At 41.2% G+C, this 21758-nt stretch overlaps 1 protein-coding gene across 1 annotated transcript; it reads right to left on the reverse strand.

The window, feature by feature from the left end:
- Window positions 1-1522: 1522 nt before the first annotated feature.
- On the reverse strand, window positions 1523-19414 carry LOC145482372 (uncharacterized). Its single transcript, XM_081461007.1, has 14 exons — window positions 19354-19414; window positions 17829-17895; window positions 17476-17522; window positions 16952-17151; window positions 15080-15296; window positions 14052-14153; window positions 12105-12313; window positions 11227-11386; window positions 10218-10549; window positions 8276-8450; window positions 5430-5511; window positions 4761-4807; window positions 2935-3192; window positions 1523-2017 (listed from the first exon to the last, which is right to left on the reverse strand). The coding sequence occupies exons 1-14, from the start codon at window positions 19412-19414 to the stop codon at window positions 1935-1937; spliced, it is 2040 nt and encodes a 679-aa protein (XP_081317133.1). The 3' UTR covers window positions 1523-1934.
- Between the last annotated feature and the right edge of the window lie 2344 nt (window positions 19415-21758).

Genomic DNA, 21758 nt, shown 5'->3' on the forward strand with positions numbered 1-21758 from the left:
CGGGGATGTTCGTCGTCTCGCTTAGAGGTATTAATCAAGGATTCTGGTCTTACTCAGGATGTTTAGTACGAAACGACACTATTTTTGCCGTCTTTTAGGGCTGCACTCGAAAAAATAATAAAATACCGCTGTCGCGGGTCAAATAAAGCTCGAGCCACGCTCAGATTAGTCTCCGTTGGGGATTTAATTCAAGTTTTCGAGGAGCATTCCCGGCCTTCCTCTGGGCTTTCCTCGTGCGTTTCCACGCGGTTTTCCTTGCGTGTTTGCCTTGCGTTCAGTTTCAGTCACTTCTGCCTATCTGTGCGGTCTCTGCGTTTTTTCCATCCATATCTTCTTGTTCGTGCGTTTCTCCGTGCGTTCCCGTTGCGTTCTCGGTGAATTTGGCGAGCGTTCTTGTCTCGTTTATTGTCACTCTTACTGGGCTGAAAAGTGAACTTATGTTGGTGATGATTGGTAGAAAAATTACCGTGTTAAAATGTGAACACATCTTGGTGGTGATTTGTAGAAAAATCATGATGGTGAAAGGAAATCGTTTTTGGCTTGGACTGGTAGAAAAATAAAAAAAGAAACTTTTGGTGTATACTGTTAGAAATATGGTCGTGGTGAAAAGGGTTAAGCATTTCAGTGCTATGTGGTTGAAAAATTACCGCGTTTTGAAGAAAAAGGGTACCAAAAACAAACATTTATATCGGCCGGAGAAAAGTTACTGTGATGAAAGGAACAAATGTGAATGATTGGGTTGATGGTAATGTTGATGAAAGCGATGATAACAGTGTTTGTCGCAGCCTACGTGTAGCCGTACCCATCCCCGAGGAAAAACGGGAGGGGAGGAACGTCATTCCCTCCCTCCCGTTTTTCCTCAGGAGGTGGGTACGGCTACACGTAGGCTGTGTTTGTCGATAACACCGTTGTACTGGAGAGATACGGTAAATCAACGATTAAGCAAATCTATGGTTTGTTGCAACTGTGTTTTAATTCCTAACTCATTTAGCAGTCATATGACCACATGTCACAATTTGTTCTGAAACCCTCGATAACTCAAACCCCAGTAAAATTGCTATAAAAGAGGGACAACAAAGGACATTCAATTTACGGTATGATGAACATAGTGAATTTCAACATTTGTAGCTGGTTATAAGTGATTACTCAAGCATTCAAACTCGTCATTCATTAGTATAAATTGGGTACCCTTCACAACTTTTAAAAACTCATCAGGATTTCTGCTACAAAATGTCTTTGATATAATAAAGTGAAGTATATCCAGCATATGCCTTAATGAGAAGTCCTAGTCAGTGAAAATGAGGCTCGTTATGTTCATGAGTTATAAGATATCTATAGATCAAGTTTTGTAAGGAAAAAATTGTCCCAAATCAACGGTGCAATGATTTATAAAGCTCACAGTTAGCGTGGATAGCAATAAAAATTACAATACTACGTTCTGTTCTTGTTGTCCTATTTTTCCTACCATTCCTTAGGCAATCACGTTATTTAATCTCAGTGTCCGCCTTTCACAATCAAAATTTTTTTTACGTTATTACGTAGTATGTAAACTTGGTATAGCCATCGCATGATGGGAATTTAATCTCAGTGTTACTTTCTTTTCGTGGGACAAATATAGATATTACCATTGCACATAATGGTAATTTCTATACTTGTCCAGTGAAATATAGTTCTTATTACAGCCTACTTGCGAATCTAATGGGCCGCATTCGTACTCTCGGTAGAGGCTAATGTGGGGAGTCTTTTTAAATGCAAATGACATTTATCCCTTTTTATAGTGATACAATACCGAGACAACGAATATGGCCTATTTCTGTAAGATTTACTTGACTTCGTGATATACTGGTATAAGAGGGATTATGTGCCTCGAGAAGTAAGTCTCTGAACGCTTAATATGTATGTACAGTGCTACATGGCTCCTGCAGGGCTTCTGGTTACTGGCCGCAACATTTCCATGAGCCCACCAGGCTCCACACATTGCTTCCATTGGTCATCACGTGAATTCCAGATCCAGAGACTACAAAATGAAGTTAAACAATAACAATTAATTTTCTTCCCTGTGTTCATTCACCAGCAGCAAGAGGGTCGTTGTTAAGTTCCCCAAAGCATAATACAGCGATAAGTACACAATAAAATGTCATAAGACTTGGTAACTCGTAGATAGAGCAGCTTTCACTTGTGTCGACAATATCTCGCGTTTCCTTTGGTTTTGCTTTACAACGCTACACGATTGGCTTAAAAAAAACTCGCGCCACTTTTTCATCCAATAAGAAGTAAAACAAAAACGTCTGTTACTCATGCAGGATACTTTTTATGATACGTGGCCAAACGATCCCCAGTAACACAAACATACTTTATTATACAAAATGAGTTGTGATAAATTCACAAGGAGCAACGTCAGATATATAATTCACTCACTATCTAAAACGTTCACTATTCAAAGTAACATATTTTAACCTAAAACAGTCATGTGATGACCAAACTTGAACAGGTAGTTAACATCCCTGGAAGGACTCCCTTCCAAAAAGGACGGGACTGTTCGTCGTACCTTTTAGGGGTTAAACAAGCGGTTTTGTTACCTCTAAGGGTCTTCAGCCTCAAAAGATTCACAACAGCAGCTTTGGCGGTACCTTTTACGATATTGAGCTGAGAAACATATGACGGGAGATAATGTGTTGTTTTAGAATTGGAACCTCTTAGAGGTGAAAAGAAATTTCAAGCCACGCCCACAAAACGGGATCTTGGTACCTCGTAGGGGTTCTTTTCAAGATTTCCGATGAGCACCCCCCCGTCCTTTTTATATGGGATTAACCCCCGGGTAGCATGTCGCACGACGTTCTTACCAATCCTATCCAAACTCTGAATTATGCCTTCCTTTTCAAAGGGCATTAAATTATAAATTAAAATGAATTACACGTATTCAAATACACTCACCTCCCCAAGTGGTTCCAGTGGAGTTGGCCGTCACTCTCAGGTCAGCCGTGGGTAAACCGGCCACAAGGTTTTCAGGGAGAGCCGTGGAATTTATCAGCTTAGTTTCTTTTTGTACGTCTTTCAGATAGCCATCCGTGAGCTGCTGCCACGATTCACCGGAGTCGCAACTGCGATGGAAGTTCATTTGTCGATCCACACCGTAAATTTCCCTCAGAGTTGGATTACACGATAACACACTGATTATTGAAGGTTTTATGGCTAAAAAAAAATTAATTGGCTTTTAACTTACAGAATCGCTTCTTAAATTTGTAATCTTTGGTCAGCATCAGCATATAGGCCCGCAATTCGTACGAAAGATGGTAACTGTATAACTTCCTACGCAGACACTCACAAGAATTCAATTCTCTGTTAAGGAAGGAGGCATATTTTGCGCAAACATATGCACGGATATTTGTCCGCGGACATTATATGTTCCGAGAACCGAACAGTTTGTGACTGTGAGCAAAACTGTGAGCTTCAAGGGACAGATAATGTCCAAGGACAAATATCCGTGCATTTTTTGCGCCAAATGGAGGCTATTGTGTTTACTATCCTTCAAATATTTTTCGCAACACACGCATTTTTGAAAATTGATGAATATTTAGTAAATAAACACCTTCTGGCGCCTGGTATGTCGGCTGATAGAGTCCGCGGCTGAGATATTGTCCAAAAAATGAATATTTGGCCGAGAAGCGAAGCTTCGAGGGCAAATGTGAAATTTTGAGGACAATCTCTCAGCCAAGGACATTATCAGCCAACATACCAGCGAGCCAGAAAGGGGTTTATTTATCTTATAACCCTCCCATTAATTTTCTGCATCTTTTGTTGACTCTTTTGTGCTTGTCGGGACAGCATTGGCGACCAGTTTACTTTCTAATGTCATTATCAGCGGATTCCACGAAAAGAGTTTGTTTTTCTTCCATGAAAAATAATAAAGATAAAAAGGTGAAATTCTAGAGCTGGATTTATTCTTTTTAGCTTTGTTTCTTTTCGACAGAAACAGTCGCAGGGCAATTACCGACGCAGGCGGAGATTATTGCGTGATAACTGCCCAGTAATTTTGCATCACGTGACGTAAAGTAGCCAATAGAATTGCGCGAAAATTAAGCCTGGGTTATAATCTCGGATATTCCCCAATTTTAGCTAAGGAATATTCGGTCACGTGACATGTTTAGACCAATCGCGCGCGAGCGGAAATATCTGATGGATTATAATACACATTAGTATAAATCTACTAGCGTTTCCTCACGAATGCCGTTCTCTGATTGGCTACGCTACTCACTATCTATTCTGTGATAGATAGTGAGTAGCGTAGCCGTGTGCCCTTGTTAACAAAATGACTGCAGCTTCTTGGCGTTTTCGAAGTGTCTGTGAAGAGGATTTAGATAAAGTTTTGAACGACTAGTAGATTTATACTAAAACAGTTAGATTATTCGCTCCCGATTTCTGTGCGTGATAGAAATCTCGAGCCCATAATCTAACTGTTTTATTAGTATAAAATGATCTAATAGCGTTCTACCACGAATGCCGTTCTCTGATTGGCTACGGTACTCACTATCTATTCTTTGATAGATAGTGAGTAGCGTAGCAGTGTGCCCTTGTTAACGAAATGACGGCCGCTTCTTGGCCTTTTCGAAATGTCTGTGGAGAAGATTTAAATAAAGTTTTGAACGAATTGTAGATTTATACCAAAACAATTAGATTTTTCGCTCTCGATTTCTATGAGTGATAACTGACTCGGGCTTGTAATCTAATTGTTTAATAGCGAAGCAAATTAAAGAACATACCAATCCATTCCACACCGTCAGCAGTTGAAAAGCAGCTGCTTTCGGTTCTACAAGAACAAAATGTAATTAAGTCCATGTTGTGTTAGCTTTTTCTTCTGCAAAACTGAAATATTGAACTTAAGTTATTACTGTGCATTTCTATCAAAATTAGCTTTTAGTGCAGAGTGCACTATTGAGATGGTTTAGGGGGCTGCCGTCTGCTAGCTAAGACCCTAAGGTACTAAGGCAGCAAGGTACTAAGGTACTAAGGCGCCAAGGTGATAAGATCCTAAATAGCTAGGGTGCTAAGTCGCAAAAGGTAGTAAGGCAGTAAGGCGTTTAATCTTTAATGTTTGTTTAATTAATAAATTGAATTAATTAATTGGCCTTGAAGCAAGGGGGTGGGACGGGGTAGGCAACTGTGAGCACTACGTAAACTACAGAGTACCCACGTTGATAACTTCACAAAGCTTATCTCTGTTTCAGAAAACCCCTTGCTCTCCTTGTTTAAGCCCAGTTATTCAAAATTTAAGCTAATCTTTTTTTTTCTGAACTTGCATCTTTCTGCTTCGAGATCTGATCGGCCTCTTTGTGTTATGTTGTGATTGGTCAATTGAAATACCGCTTCGCGCAACTTTGTTATCGTTGTATAGCAGTCACACATTTCTAAGGAGAGACTATGATACTCACTTTTCAGCGGTGTACATGCAGGCATAAAACCAGTCAGTAACAGGATCCAATAGGAAGGAACGCCTAGCGTACTCAGGGACACCTGAAGCGAAATAATACAAGTACACGGAATAAGCGGTCGCTAGAAAACTGTTGCAGCGTTTTTCTACATCGGCGGTATATATATATAACGCATGGCCGAAGAACCAACTGGCCGACTAATTGGCCGACCAGAAAAAATTGACTAACTGATTGACTTACAGACAGACAGACAGACCGATCGACTGATCGACTAACTGACTGACTGACTGACTGACTGACTGACTGACCGACCGACTGGCTTACGGACGGACGGACCGAGGGTCTAAATGACTAATTGACTGAAATTGGCTTTTTGATCGATCGATCGATCGATTAATTATTTAAAAACATTATTTGACCACAACGTAATTTCCCTACATCTCAGACTAACAATTGGCCATTAAAAGAAGTAAGACGATGGCTACAGAATTTCACAGTATTTTACCAGAATAGTCTTGTCTTAGAAGTAGTAATCTAGTAGCAGTTAAAAGCTATAATGAGCAAAGCTAACTGAGAGGATCGAAGCTGGTTCTGCGGCGTTAAACCGACGAAGTTGGCTACGGTGGCTTCATCGTTACATCGACCATGTCCACCCTGTCAAACATCAGACTCTCCAAAAAAACTTTCCGGCCAAACATCTAGTCTTTCCAAGAAGAAGCGGAGGCAGCATGCAGCTGAATGAGTGGCAATCAACGCGCAGGGATTCACACAACTTAGTTTGCATCGGCCATGCAGGTTTTCTTATATCCACTGAAACCAGGAGCCATAATCGGGGACGGAGACCGTAAGCGCGCGCCATTTCTAGTATTAGGGTTGTCCCCATGATATGGGACAATAATTCTATTTTTAGAACAAATTGCGCCATCGCCTGCGGCACACGCGCGTACATGCTGCGAGGATTTTTGCGGATGTCGCGCGGAGGAAATGGCGTCCGAAATTCCCGAAAATTTTCATGTTTTTGGCCCACAACTCAACGCGTTCACGTCTGTTGGAATTTTGCTTAAGTATTTTCGTCGTAAGCTGCTCCAGTTTGAGTGAAGTAAGACAGTGTCGAATTTAGGTATGTTCCGCTGTAAGCTTATATATATCGCTGACCAAGTTGTGTTCCGACGGATGCTTCTTTTACATGAGCTGTACAGTACTCCACTTTAAATTTCACATATGTTGAAGATTAATAGCTTTTCCATTACACAGCAAAAAACTAGCTGGATATATTTAGGTATAGCAGAGCTTCAGGGCTTCATAGTTTCCTAGCTCCTCTTGCCACACACTTGCGAGGAATTTGTCAGTCTATCGCGACCGAAAAGTAAAACAAAATAATTGCTAGTTTGAGTTTCACTTGAATTTTAAGCAACGCTTGATGTTTCATCCAAGGCCCAATAACTTTACGTCCGTAGATACTGCTCAGTTTTATTCGTGTAAAAATCCAGTAAATTCTCTGTTGTCAATGAATGAGAGCGCCCGCCGATGCGTGTTTTCAGTACAGTCAGTAAACATGACAAATTGTACTTCCGCCGCTCTTTCGTGTGAAAGCGTACATCAAACTCAAACAATAACTCTATAGTTTTTAAATATGTTTAAGATTGATAAATGTTTGAGAACATATTAAAAGCTAAGCTGGAAATATGTGAATAAAGCAGAAATAATCAGCAAAGTTACGATGACGCTTCTTTAATCAACTTGGAATAACGATTTCGAGTTTGTTGATCGAGCTATCAGAACTCCTTGTCTATTTTCATTTTCGCAGTGTAAAACTTCACTATGCTTATGTTGAAGAAACACACATGATGTTAGTAGCCTTTTTTGCGTTCGTGAAATTTGTTACAGCATCTCAGCATGCACAAAAGATAACGAAAGAAATCTTTGTCAAGATTTGTTGACAATTCAAACACCGACTCGGACTTGAAGTGCACGAGCTGCACTATGCAAATGAGCTAATTGTACGCGTCAGACTTTCCTTTCAAAAACTTTTGCAAACTCACCAAACAAGCAGAAATAATAAGAAACCGTCAGAACAGGTTTTGGTTATGATGAACCATTGTCTGAGAAACTCACAAATTAACTCGATACCAGAGTGTAGAGTTTTCTTGCTATATTCTTGAGTCAGAACAAACGCAAAAACATACGCGTAAGCTTACAACTAGCGCGAGCAAATCTTAGTATTCATTCCCAGCGCGAGATTGAAGTCTTGTTTTCGACCCTGAAAAACCCACCTTATCCGTTAGCTCAGAGCATAAAACTACATATAAGCGCCCTGGTTCGTATTCCCTGCCTTATTCCCTGCCATCGCTGTGAAAAATACGCAAAAGAATCTCTCAACTCTCACCATTTGATCACACAACGTGACAACATCCACGCGAGACCCCCGACACGTGCGTGAATCCGCGCGGATATATGACGTCAGGATGGCGCAATTTGTTCTAAAAATAGAAAAATTGTCCCATATCATAGGTGCGCGCGAATCCCGAGACTTACGGTCTCCGTCCCCGATTATGGCTCCTGCTGAAACTGCATCCAACAAAGACCTCTGAAATCTGTTGCCTGGAGCATTCCTTCTGTCTCTATATATCATACGTTTGCACTATGACGCTTGAACAGGCTGGTGGCAGCAGGAACTATGGTCCCGTTCAAAGGTCAACGGCTGATGAGAGTGATGTCTCAAAGTTCGCAGTTCACGCCCTGCTGATTTTACTTCTCTCTCCTCTCTCTTTGATTTTCTCGTATCTCACCTCCCCCGCCCTCTCTTTCTCTCCCGTCTCTCTCTCAAGTAATAAGCATTAACGTACCATTATAAGGGGGAAGCTCTTCAGCAAAGCATCCGTAAATTTCCGCTCTCATAACTTTGAAGGTGCTGTCTTTATCGTTCGGGATAATTCGTAAATACCGCGTCACAAATGGTTCGGCAAGTTTGGCGAGGACTGGGTACACCGATTCTTGCGGGCTTTTGGGTCCTCTAAGGTCCTACAGAAATTATCAGACCAAAGATCGGATATAAGACTGGCTGTACATTAACAAGTGACGAAATGTGATGATATTTAACAACTTGACCACAACTATGGTTTACACTCTTTTAGTAGCCACTCAGCTAAATTCTATTGAAAATCCGGGAATCTGATTGATTCTCTCGTCGTTTTCTGTTTAGCAAATAGATTCCATGTTGCCGTGCGTTTGTTCAGCAATTGATCACAGATGACGTGATAAGAACCAAAAGGTGGCACGTGAGCCGTTAAGTGAGTGTGTCACTGATGTATTTACCACATTTTGACGTCTTTGGTGATTTATTACTGAACAGACCCACGGCAACACGGATTTAGTCTGTTTTATGCAATTGTTAAGAGACTAATAGTTGCGTGACCGTGACATGTTGTGTTACCCGAGTTACCAGTTGACATGTAATACGAGATTTTGTATTTTGAGCCTTTTGTTTTGTTCTGTCGTATTATCGAGATCGTGTTGTAAGCAAATATTCGCATACCGTCATCGCGAGGAGAATAAACGTACAAGTTGGACCCGTTTCAGTTACTTCGTTGTTTGTTTTGTTATTTTACGATTGGTACCGTCAACCGATTATAACAGCAATAAAGAAAAAAAAGAATGTTACTGACGCCATCCATACATCTGTCCTCCAGTAAATCATAAGTAGAAACCAATCAAAATACAAGAATAATTAACGATTATTAGATGAGATTGAGCAGAATATCGTGATTGTTAGTGGCGAGCAGATCAATTATTTGCCGCAGTCTATAATTGATCCGCGAGACACTGACAAATCACGATATTTTGCAATAACCGAGTTCAATAACTGTTTCATCAAAAACAACAACAACTTTATTTGTACTCAGCTAGAAAGTAAATGAACAAGTTTGTTTTCATATTTAACGTCAGATTTAAAAATCACTCTCTGACAGCTCAGGGAAGCGATTTGCCATTTTTCACACGAGAGCGTCGTTACAGTTACGCATGAGCAGAATATTATTTGAAGCAAAAGACATTGAGATGGTACTACGCATGAGCAGACCATTATTTGTAGGCAGTTATTTGCAGGTCACGCAGTGGACTCTCCGCCAATGAAAAGGAAGAAAAATGCATCTTACGATATTTTGACTAACTGTATACCTGTTAAGTTTACAGCCTCAGGTGTGACAGAGCTCTTGGTCTTCCAACATTTTCGGATTTTTCAAAGATTACGGGACGACTTCTACAACCAACATCACTGGTCGGTCACCAAAGTGTTCGGCAAATTTAACGAATGGAGATTTTGGATTTAAACCATAGTAAATTTGTGGCTCTTTTGATCATTGTAACGCTTATAAATGCCATCGGTCAGTATTGGTTTGAGTAGTCCTACTATTCTCATTCATGTTTATGCCGCGGAATTCCAGAATGTGTGGGTTATGTAACCCTGTTTGTTGAATGTCAGTTACGTAATAAAGTGATGAATTACCATGTACAATGTCGTCTTAATTAAAGATCCGTCTTCTTAGATTCGGGGCATTTCGAAAGAGATACAGAAGCCGGTAAGTCTGGAGGGATTTTCGACCCACCCCCTTTCCCTTCGGCGGCGTGATACACAACCAGTGCTTTCGCATCCAGCCGCTCATTGCCCTCGGCCACAATCTTTTCCCATAACTTAACCACGCCAGACAATGAGCGGCATAATTAATGAATGAAAATGGTACACTGTTAGCCATTTCAATCTACAGGTGAAAAAAGATTCAAACCACTCACTTTAATTTGCCCATTTTCACGATATTCCACCCAGGACAAGCCATCCTTGCTGTGCGAAAGCCTGTAAGTTGCGACCTTACGGTCGGAACGACCTGAATCATATCCGCCCATAGTCGAGAGCCTCGTCACTTTCCGCAGTGAGCCAAAGTCGATCTGTAAATAATCAGAGGGAGTCTCGTAGAGCCGCGAATACCATCCGTAAGGGAAACTCTTCACAACCACGTTGGGCCGAATGTACTGTGGTTTGGAAGCATGATCGGCTGGAAGACTGTGTGACAGAGCTTCGTCCGGTATTTCTCCGGATTCAAGGCCCAGTGGAGACACGCAACTGGCTGAAAAACATGGCAAAATACTCCATGGTGAAAAGAACCCTGGAGGATTAGTTCCTTGAGCGGTCCGAGGTTTGCAAGACGGATCGCTAAGAAGACTACTCTTGAATAGTTTTGTTGATGTGCGTTTTTAAAACAACACACAAAAGAAAACTTCGGAAAGCTAAATCTAAAAGACACAAAGTGTTCTCGCTTGAGTTGGAACCATTTTAAGTTATGGCTAACGGTAGAGTGTTTTTTTTTTTTTTTTTAAGATGATTCTTGCTTTCCGCTCGGCTTTCCGATTGGTCCACAAACGTGAGAACATAGACAAACTACCGTAAGTCCTCCCTCTTATAAGCCTCCCCCCGGTTATAGGGCCCTCTACCGAAAAAAAAAATTTTACTTCCGATAATAACCTCCTCCGGATATAAGCCCCTTCTAGTTTAAAATGAAATGAATTCGATTTAAGCTTAACTAAAAACCAGTATACGAAAAGCTTTTTTCGATCAACACTGCAGTAGCTCATTTCCAAATGTTTTTTTTTTTTATACCGCATATAAGCTCCCTCCCCCGGATATAAGCCCCTCAGTTTATAAGCCCATTAAAAAGCCGTTATGAAGTTGTATAAGCGGCAGTTTACGGTATTTCCCCTCAAATACCGACCTCACGTTAATTCAGTCACGCCTATGACGTCATACCTGGTGAGCCGAGGATGTCGCAGCCGTACACCTCGAGCCGCATACACACCAGTTGTTCAGATTTCCACGGATGGAAACGAATGCTGTAAGCCTCTATTGGGTGGCGGAGACGATGAACGATCATTTCAGTGTCTTCTTTAGACTGTGGGCCCAGGAACAGCTTCGTATAAAGAGAACGAGGAGTCTCGTTAGGTAAACCATAGAGGGCACCCACACCCATGCCAGAACGAATCATCTCTGACTCTGGGACTTAAAGTTAACAACAACAACAACAACAACAACAACAACAACAAGTTTTATTAACGGAAATTTTAGGATATTTATTGGGCAGAAACAATAAAAATTTAGAACATATAACGATTACTCAATGATCTAAATATGTAGGGTAAACTGTAAAACAATGCACTTAACTATCTAAACCATTTGTAGCGGAGCTCCGGCTGCCAGAAGGGCCGCCAAGTGGAGCCCCATACCCATAGCGGAGCTCCGGCGGCCAAGCGGAGCCCCATAACTATAGGAACAGAACTACATGTATGCATAGAAATAGAAAACCATGCAACTCTTTTTTCATGGTCATCACGTCTAGCCGCATGGATCGTTGGTGACTGACGTTTCGACAACTTGAGCGGAAGTCATCTTCAGAGTCAAGTGAATAGTGTTTGGCAGTCGATGGTGTTATAAGTCTGGTCCTTTGAAAGTGATTGGTCAGTTTAACCTTGATGGTATTGGCTGTAAGACTAACCTGGGCGGTATTGGCTGTAAGTTTTTTCAGTAGTCATTGTTCGGTTCTGGAGTCCAACGGACCAACCACTAAACAACCGACTAACATTAATCCACAGACTCTACAATTAGCCAATAATTTGAGAGTTATCCCTCACCCTGGCGTGACCGTTCTCCTTGTAATCAATCCAATTGACGTCGTCGTCACTGTACTTCAAGTAGTATTCCGAGACCCAGTGGTCCTTATTTTTACGGCGCATGATTCCCACGCGTGTCACGCGAGTTTTGAGTAAGAAATCCACTTGAATGTACTGATTTCGTTTGTCGTCGTCATTGTCTGCCTTTCTTGTGCACCAGGCATCTTCCGCTGGAAGTTTAGTAGCAAAAGTGAAATCAATCAATCATTTTATTTAAAAACTCGGTTAAAATAGTACAACAGTACATCAATCTAAATACAAATATTACATTAATTACTACTAGATTATGATTGCGTTCGACCCCGTCGCTTTAATATATATATATATATTATATACCTTAAATGATTTCACTAGCTGACTTTCAACCTCAGTCTATTGCTAAAATCAACATTTTTCATCAACACCCGGGGTTTTACAGACAGATATATCATAGTGGACTCATACTGTTAAAGTCTATGTCAGTGAAGAGGTCCCCTGTATACAAAACCACGATTTGTTGATACGTTGCATGACGGCGACAGTTTCCATGGTTTCACAAAAATATTTACATTAGCCTTCAAATTTCGCGCTAAACATTTTCACATTAACTGGTTATGTTTAAGCATAAAAGCTTAATTGTAAAAGTATATTTTATTTGGCTGAATATAATTTAGGCAAAGTTAGACTCGACCCAATGCAGCCAGCGATTTCTCGTTTGACAGTACGTGACCTGCGGGGCGGCTCTCAGGGGATTTGCAATGCTTCACTAGCCTGCGAGCGGGCTCAAGTTAGAGCACAAGCGCGCGCAGCGTAGCCGAGAGCGCGATATCGAGCGGCGAAGCCACCAGACTCCTTCCCGCCGGATTGCTTTGCACTTCGTTGTTCTTGCCTCGATAATTGCTCGTTGTGTTGCTATTGGACGACATGCACACCAGAAACACGCATAACAGCTAAGCGGCGACCTTCGATGCCTTGTCTCTCGTGCCTGAGTCCGAGGAAAATCCTCCGCGATCTGTTACAGTGCCTCTGGATCCTGGCGTGGCTTCGAAGAATTTGTCTAATTCTTCCCCTGTCTTAACACCCAAGCTGTGCTACTGGGCAACCCGTCTCCCGCTTTTCTGGCCGCCATCAAAAATCGAAGCAAGCGCTGTCGGCCAAGCAAGCTGCAAGCCTTCCAGCTTCTAGTTCACTCGCAAGCGAGTCTATTTCAGAAGGTGTTCCCATTGAGCCCGCTAACCTCGGTCAGCTTGATGCCCAAGCTTCGTCTTTAGCTGCCTCTTGCGCTGGTTTTTCACCTCTTCCACAGGTCACAGCGACTCTTCCTGCTCCAGGTAGGCCAAATAATTTTATTGTCCCGTTTGTGTCAACTTTCTCTATTCCGATTCCGTCGCTCGTTCATTCGTCTTCAACTCAGTAGTACTCTCAATGCCGATAATTCAAATACGCGATTGATTTGCGTCTTGAATTTCGCTATTGATTTAATCTTTTTCTTTTAGGTAATGAATTCCACAATAAAGCACCGCTGTAACTGAAACTACGTCTCAAATAATTAGTACGCGGCCTGGGCAATGACAATGTACCGAAAGAATTACGCAAATCATTGTCTGTGCTTCGTTCGTTGAATAGGTCTTGCAAGTACACTGGAGCTAACTCGTTAAGGGATTTAAACATCATTATTGCTGTTTGTTTCGTTCTTCTTACTCCTAGTTTGTCCCATTTAAGTGTTTCGAGAAGGAAGCTTAAGCTAGTTTCATAATTGGCCTTTAAAATTACTCTGGCTGCATGGTCAACACGTGAAATCGTCTTGGGAAATTAAAACATACGATGGAGAAAGGGAAGTCCTTCAACAAAACGACGTGAAAAATCACTTCAGTGTACGTTACGATGTGGCTGATATAACTGTTGGTTTGTTCGTGACCAAGTACTTACTTTCTCTTGCTTTGGAAGGCTGAGCGTCAGCATAACTTGAAGAAGCCGTGATTTGATAATCCTTGATCTTTCCACTTTTCATTCCCAAAGGCTCTGAACAACCTGACATTTAAAAGTAAAGTGAACAGAGAAGGCAGTAACAAGTTCAATGAGAAAATTGAATTGAATTCAAACTGAGCTAGCCTTTAAATTGAAACTTTGAATTACTTTTTTTTTTCACTCGTCGTAAAACTCATTAGATTTTCATTACAGTGTTTAGTGATGTTTCATGTGACATGTGAACTTTAGAAAATCTCGCCAAATCTTCCAACGTCTGTGATTCCGAGTTCAATAGTCCATATTCGTTTTCTCGGTATTGGACTGGAACTAGCTTGCAACTGAGGCTCATGCGGGGGAATATCATTAAAAAGAGATGAATGTCATTTGCATTTGAAAAGACTCCCCGCATTAGCCTCAGTTGCAAGCTAGTTCCAGTCCAATACCGGGAATACGAATGTGGTCTATTCAAAGTCTATTTTTTGTTTTATTTTTAATAGTGCATTTACTGGGATAAGCTAACAAGCTCCCAGTTCAAATTATTGCTTTTTTATCATTAAGAAGAATAATAATCTGGCTGGCAACAGTTTCCAGCACTTTTCCCACAGCTATTCTTTGACGGATCAATACTACCACTGCTTATCAAGTGATGCTACGATATTGGTACCACACAAACGCCCGGCCAAAATTCAGCTCGGTGACCCTTTCAGCTTGGCAGCGAGGCCTGGAGGACACAAACAAAGGAAATTGAATCCCCATGTTTATTCATTTCTTTTGTTTGTGTCCTCTAGGCCTCGCTATCGAGCTGAATTTTAATATATCGAAAGTGGCTTGTTGTGACAACTTTTTGCAAAGTTCTTTAAAAAATATGTGTGAGGGGTTCAGAGCCACCATAAATTTTCGATCATTCAAGGTGGCTCTGAACGGCCCGCTCATATTTTTGTAAAAACTCTGGAAAAAGGTGCTATTGCCCACGCATAACAGTATCCTACCTGGTAGTTCGACGTCAAAGGAAACTTTACCCAGTGGGTGAGAGTATGCCGTTCCGTTGCTGACTACCACCCCGTCAGAGTTCTCGATGTACTCGTCGTAGTAGAGAAGATGGACAGGAGTGACAATGTCATAATGCTTAGGCTTTAAACTCTTCTCTGGATCAAACAAAACCTTGAAAGAGATTGTACTCACAAGTCCCCAGACTATCTTGTCAATCTAATCACATGAAAAACAATTAGCAGGTATGAGGGATTCCATTTAAACGTGAAAGGAGTAAGGCCCAGTTCAGACGTCGAACTTTTCATGAGCCGAACTTAATTCGAATTTGGACCGACCCAAATTATCAAAAGTAAACCTGTTGATTCAGACGTCGAACTTAATTCGCCGAACTTTATTTAGTTTAAACCAAAACACATCGAAATGTCAGCGATTTTCAGGCAAAGTAAAAACTGCTTGTAAAATACGTTATAATAAGTTATACATTAGGTTCGGCTCATGAAAAGTTCGACGTCTGAATCAAAGCCGTTCCAAAGCCGAAATTCCCGGCTGAGCTGGGCGGGAAGAACGGCTGGGCCGTTCCAAATTCAAATAGCCATTCTTAACTGATTCAGACGCCGAACTTTTCATGTACTTAATTCAATATAATTGGTTCGGCTCATGAAAAGTTCGGCGTCTGAACTGGGCCTAGGCATCAGAAATTTTTTTAAGAACCCATTAAAGGAGCTACAGTCCCGCTTTGCGGCTGCCGCTTGAGAAAAAGTACCAAAGATAAAACGACAATTAATCCCTGTAATTTTTTTCAAAGGAATTACAATAACCCTAACAATGTTAACTTTTGACGTCTAATTAAGTAGTACCAAGCGACGAGTTTTACATTTTTGAAAACAACTCTGCCTCCATGTTTATATGGAAGTCCTCCCCGAGAGTTCAGAAAGGGTAAACTGATCAGGGGCGTAGCCAGGATTTTTCAAAGCGGGGGTCACACTGTGTCAAAGTGAGGGTACTCACCAGATTGTCATGCCGTTTGCTCCACCTGATGTAGGTTGTTTGCTTAAAAACGGCTTAGAAAAGGGGGGCCCTCCTAGCTACGCCCCTGCTGACGCAATTCGAATTAAAGTGGAAACAGATTGAACAGAATTTGTCAGCGGTGCTATCAAACCTTTAGAAATACAGATTGAACTTTTTCTTATAATTAACAATTAGATTATTCGCTCTTGACTGATTTCTATCGGTGCCGGATAGTTGACGAGGGCTGCGCAATGGTACGTATAAATCTTTAGTATAAATCTTAAGTATAGACCTTTAGTATAAATCTACTAGTCGTTCAAAACTTTATCTAAATCCTCTTCACAGACCCCCCGAAAACGCAAATCATTTTCTTAACAAGCGCACACTGCTACACTCCTCACTATCTACAACAGAATAGACAGTGAGTAGCGTAGCCAATCAGAGAACGGCATTCGTGATAGAACGCTAGCAGATTTATACTCATTGTATTAGTAAAAGTTAAGTCTGCATACAAGCCAAGTGGCCCATCAGACCGGAGCTTATCCCGCTTTCTGTGACATGAAGCGACTAGGAGTATCTCTACTTCCCCCTGGATGGGACGCTAGTCCATCGAAGGGTTACCCCTACCAGTACCCATTTATATACCTGAGTAGAGAGAGGCACTGTGAGAGTAAAGTGTCTTGGCCAAAAACACAACGCAATGTCCCCGGCCAAGGCTCGAACCCGGACCGCTCGATCCGGAGACGAGCGCACTAATCATGAGACCACCCCACGTCCCTCCATTAGGTCACTGTACCACCAGAAATCAGTATTTTAACTAGCAAAGACCTTTTTCTTATGCAGCTGAAACGATTCTGTAATACCTTAAGAGTGACACTGTCATCCTTTTGCACTACCCGTGGAGGACTGATGCCTTGAGAATACGACACTAAATTACTAAATTTGATGAAGGGTGCTAACATCCAAGTCACGTGCACACCCTTGGCGGCGGTTGTTGAGCCATCTGCGTGGTTAAGGGTGGTGACGTACCCGAAATGGTCGCTATAGTGACAAAAAGAAAGTGCTGTAATCTCTCATTGTACTAATAGAGGGGTTTTCAATTGAGTGTCTAAAGTAATCAGGTATTTACTTTGGTTTTGGTTTTGTTTCACTACGGTTTGAGATTGCCCGAGTATTCTAATTGGTGAGTAATTGGTTTGGCTTGCTTTTATGACATTCAACTGAAAACCTCTCTATATAACAGAACCGTTAACTAAGCCTAATTCCTTCAACTGGTTTGGTAATGGGCCACGGGAAAGCTCCACATTAACGAGGTGTCTGTTTGGAACGGATAACGTACGAGCTAATATAAGGACCAAACCTAACGTCTATAAAAACGAGATCTCACTTTCCGCAGAAAGTAGTTCAACTGCAATTATCGGTACTTCATCGAACCTGTGTTTAATATTCTTGCACATTTGTGTTGAAAATGTAATTAGTTTAAAATAAGTCAGTTCATGTTTGGCGCTTCGAAAGCTCACTAACGACTCAAGCAGATAATTATCATAGACCAACCATTATGACCAAAGCGATATTGCCCTTTCAAATACGATTTTCTCAAAGGTACCTCGTTTAATTCACTGCATGGTCTTCGCTATTGAAAAAAAGCGTTTTCTTTAACTGTTATCCACTACACTCCCCCCCCCCACCCACCCCCTCCTCGTCCCCTACTTGTCAGACACAGAACAAATAAGTCCTTACCCATGCCTCAAGACACCCGTCACGTTCACAAAGGATGTTTGGATCTCAAGTATAGGAGTCAAACTGGCTACAAGAGATGGGCATAAGATGAAATGTGACACTACAATAAATTATTTCGTTCATTTAGATGACTAATGTAGCTTAGAATGAAATACAGCCGTTCACTTTTACTATGTGTGTCGGAGTTATGGTGAGCATCCTCGTGGTTCGATTTAGAATGGCAGTCAGAATACCATTATATACAACTAAACTCCAAACTATTAAGATCATAATCATTTTAGACACTGTGTAGCGCCAATATATTGATTTCAGTTCAACATTGAGCTTTATTCAGCGCTAGATAGTTTTAAAGTTCTGTACGTTCTGGCACTACTAATCCTCAAGTTCATCAGTGGATGCAAAAAAACTTTCAAAAACCCCCTCAATTTTGAACTGAAATCCATTCAACAACCTAGCGTCCTCCATTTATACAGCCGAACTGAACTGCCAGGACTAAGGGACAGATCATTATTTTTTTGAAAGGTTGGAGGGGGGCTGCGCAATATTTTGGGGCATGAATTTTTTTTGCTCACCTTTAAGTTGTGCGTAATAGATTGTGCAAGAGCTCGATATTAGAAAGCACTCTCTTGGTTTTTTTCCTCAAGGCTCCCCTTGCAAGATTTTTTTTCCAGTAGTTTTTGCTGCGCAGGAATGTGTTTTTTGAAAATTGTCACCTCCCCTCCCTCCCCCAATGATCCGTCTCTAAACTTAACCTGTTTAACCGGTTGTGTACTCTAAAGATACCGTAAAACAATTTTTACTCGTTCCGAGCATTATTTGTTCTCCCGAAGTGAATTTTGAAGAAATGGAGACAATGAATATGCAAATGAATTATTTACATTTCTAGAAAATCCTTGTCTTGCTAAGATATTGAAAATCCACTTGAGAATACAGCCGCAATCTCAGGGTAATTTTCTTATGGAACTAGACGAGAATCTGGGCAAAGAAATTATTAAAGCAAAACTGTGAAGATTAGATATAGCAAATCAGTGATTATTACATCATTTGATTCACCGAAGCAACCGATAACTTTTTATAAGTGTTAAATCGATCTAGGAACCCAGGAACGTTAATTAGGCCAACAATTAAAATGCAGCGGAGAACAGTAATGCAAAGAAGATTTTGGAAAATTTATTCTTAGGAATCGTACTTTTTAGCTCCATCAAGAATTGATGAACTCTGGAAGATTCTTGATCGACGCCTCTGTTTGACCCTATTTTCTCCTAATTATGGTCAAATCTTTTGAACACTTTTATTACAAATAGGTTCCTGGTTGCAGTTGGGTCGCGCTGTTTACGTAAGTTTTGAAGAAATAAATGTTAATCTTTGAACAGACTTGCAAGTATAGCCCTCAATCCTTCTTTTTTAGCAATATGTTATTCATTACAAGAACCTTTAACTATGTTTACAAGTTTCTTGATATGATTAAAACTTGTTAGATACTCACTATCTACATTGATGTTTAACGCTAAAAATGAGTTCTTACCTGTTGCAGAAACTGAAATGGCGCAAAGCGCCACCTGAAACAACCAGCTCGCGGGCGTCATCTTATTGAAAAACCTTTATTATCCTAGATGAAATCGTTAGGGGATGAACTTAATTACTTTGAAACTTTCGAAAGATGAGGCTTTTAAATATTTATATCAAAAACAGGATACTGAAAAACCGATAAGAGATCTAACCGCAAGTAATTAGATAGGGTCCTTGCGGAAGAATTTGCCCAATAGCTGAAGAGAACGATATTTAATGAAGCGTCAAGCTGTCTGCGTCCGTCGGTGCAACTCTGATTCAGCTGGATGAGATCAAACCAGTGATGTATAATTGTTTAATTGGACCAGTCACCGCTATTTGTTAAGATAACATTACGAGTTTGAAAAGCAGAGGTTTCTTTTCCTCTGCCAATGAAATCGATCGCGCTAGCAGTTATTAAACGGTAAATTAAGTTAGCAAAATACCTATTTTAACTATTGTCCTCAAGTGTTCAATCAATCCCTCAAATGCATTCAGTTAAATATACAATGGACTATAATTCCCAGTACATATGAAGTGCTGATATTTTGTTCCCAATATTAAGGCGAAATTCAGAACAATTACGTTAACCCTTTGTCACTATGCAAAACTCTGAGTCCCCTGGATTGCAGAAATAAACAACGATTCCTCTTGATAAGGGAAAAGTTCAATCTGAGAACGCGAACCATATTTACATAAGATAAACACGATGGTAAGTTGAACCGGTAGAGCATGGACAGAGGTAACTTAGCGCGTAGGGTTTCTTTTCTTCCTGGGCGTGAAGAAGAGGGACTCTGGTAACGACTTTGGGACAGAAGTGCTTCTTAAATATCTGGTTCACACTTGTGAGATAAGCACAAGCACTAGCACAAAAAAAAGAAACATGTTGCTCTCTTCTTGTGCTTGCGCTTATGCTTATTTCCCTAGTGTTATGCTTATCTCACAACAGGCTTACGAACAACAGAGGAAAAAGGGGCTTGGCAGGCCTTTCCATAAATACAGTAAGTATCGCTAATCAGATATGACAAACTCACTGGCAAGTTATTGAAATTGACAGCAGCTCCTACATTTAAGAAGAAATGAATGGAACAGAGCATTTCTGCATTTCACTGTCATTCGAGGGTTCAACTTAGCAATCATCCATATGCTTTTGCTCTTTTTTCCTGTCGTCAAGATGGGAACAATGTCTTCGATTCTCTCGTGTTGTCATTCCGTGTTCCTCTTTTCCGTTACATTAATTGTCACGGTGAGTTTCAGAATCTTCTACCCTTCCGTGTTTGGAAGGCTTAAGTTCTGGTGTAATGTGTTAATTCTAAAGTCTTGGGTTTTGTGTTTGGGGTTTCGAGTCTAGTGTCCTTGTACCATCTGGTTCATTATTGTTCCTCTGCGCGCCCACAAATCGCAAAACATACATCTACCTCAATATGAGTGCAGATAAATCTTGTACAAATAGAGTATACCCACTTGAGGTCTCAAATAATGAGCTCACTGAGCCCTTCCGGTTACCAACTGGAGCCTGGAGTCTAAGCATTTTCTCTTGTTAGAGCTTAGTCAAAACATAGCCCGATTCTCAGACGGTCAAACGTTTTGGGAGGTCGATCTCTCTCGCTCCCTCCTCTCCCGGGGGACGGTTGGATGTCGCTCGCTCTCACTTCCTCCTCTCCCGGGGGGAGCCTCCTCTTCCACTGGGGAGCCGGTTCATAGGCTTTTAGAAAACCCACCATTATCTAATAGAGCCCGCATGGAGCCTTCCCTGCCGGAGGCCTAGCTAGGTATTGGCTCTTATCGGTGATTAGTGCCACACCAATCTTACAACAGTATTACGGTAGTAAAAGAGCCTAACCAAAAATGTACGAATTCCTTCATCGAGCCAAATTTTGCTCGTTAGAGGCTAAGAATGGTCAATTGGACAGAATTATGGAGAAAAAGAAAGTTTTGGAGAAAATTTGTGCTTTTCTTTAAATGTCCCGACTGGAACGATTTTTCTGTCTTGGAGTACTGTAAAGCCCCGACTGCGCGCAGTCTCTCCTTTTGCTCGAAAATTCGTGAGGGGAAAAGCGCAAAACACTGAGTGAACAAGCAGAAGCCAGGCCGCGAGTCGCGAGTAGCGCGGGCATCGGAGGACGAGCTGCAAAATTCGGAAAAGTTGGTTATATAATTGAAAGTGTGGGCTTACGTGTGCGTTGCAGATTTTCCTTTGTATCAAATAAACGCCAGTCGCAGTAGACAGTCTTCGGAGATCCAGAGGTAGTTAATAGGAGATAGGAACCTTCTGCGTTCTTCTCCGCAGTTTTCGACAAAATCTTAATTGGTGCCAACTGTGTCTAACTACCTCTGGACTCTCCGAGCAAACCTTACCCTCGTTCCCAACACCCTCACTTT

This window comes from Orbicella franksi, chromosome 3 (assembly GCF_964199315.1).
Source record: "Orbicella franksi chromosome 3, jaOrbFran1.1, whole genome shotgun sequence".
In the NCBI taxonomy this organism is placed as follows: Eukaryota; Metazoa; Cnidaria; class Anthozoa; order Scleractinia; family Merulinidae; genus Orbicella; species Orbicella franksi.

Coding starts and splice junctions, on each gene's coding strand:
- LOC145482372 (XM_081461007.1), bottom strand. CDS start 19,414: ATGACGCCCGCGAGCTGGTTGTTTCAGGTGGCGCTTTGCGCCATTTCA. Junction 15,297..16,951: donor ATGACAGTGTCACTCTTAAG/GTATTACAGAAT, acceptor TCATGTGATTAG/ATTGACAAGATAGTCTGGGG. Junction 5,512..8,275: donor AGAGCTTCCCCCTTATAATG/GTACGTTAATGC, acceptor ATTTCGCTTCAG/GTGTCCCTGAGTACGCTAGG.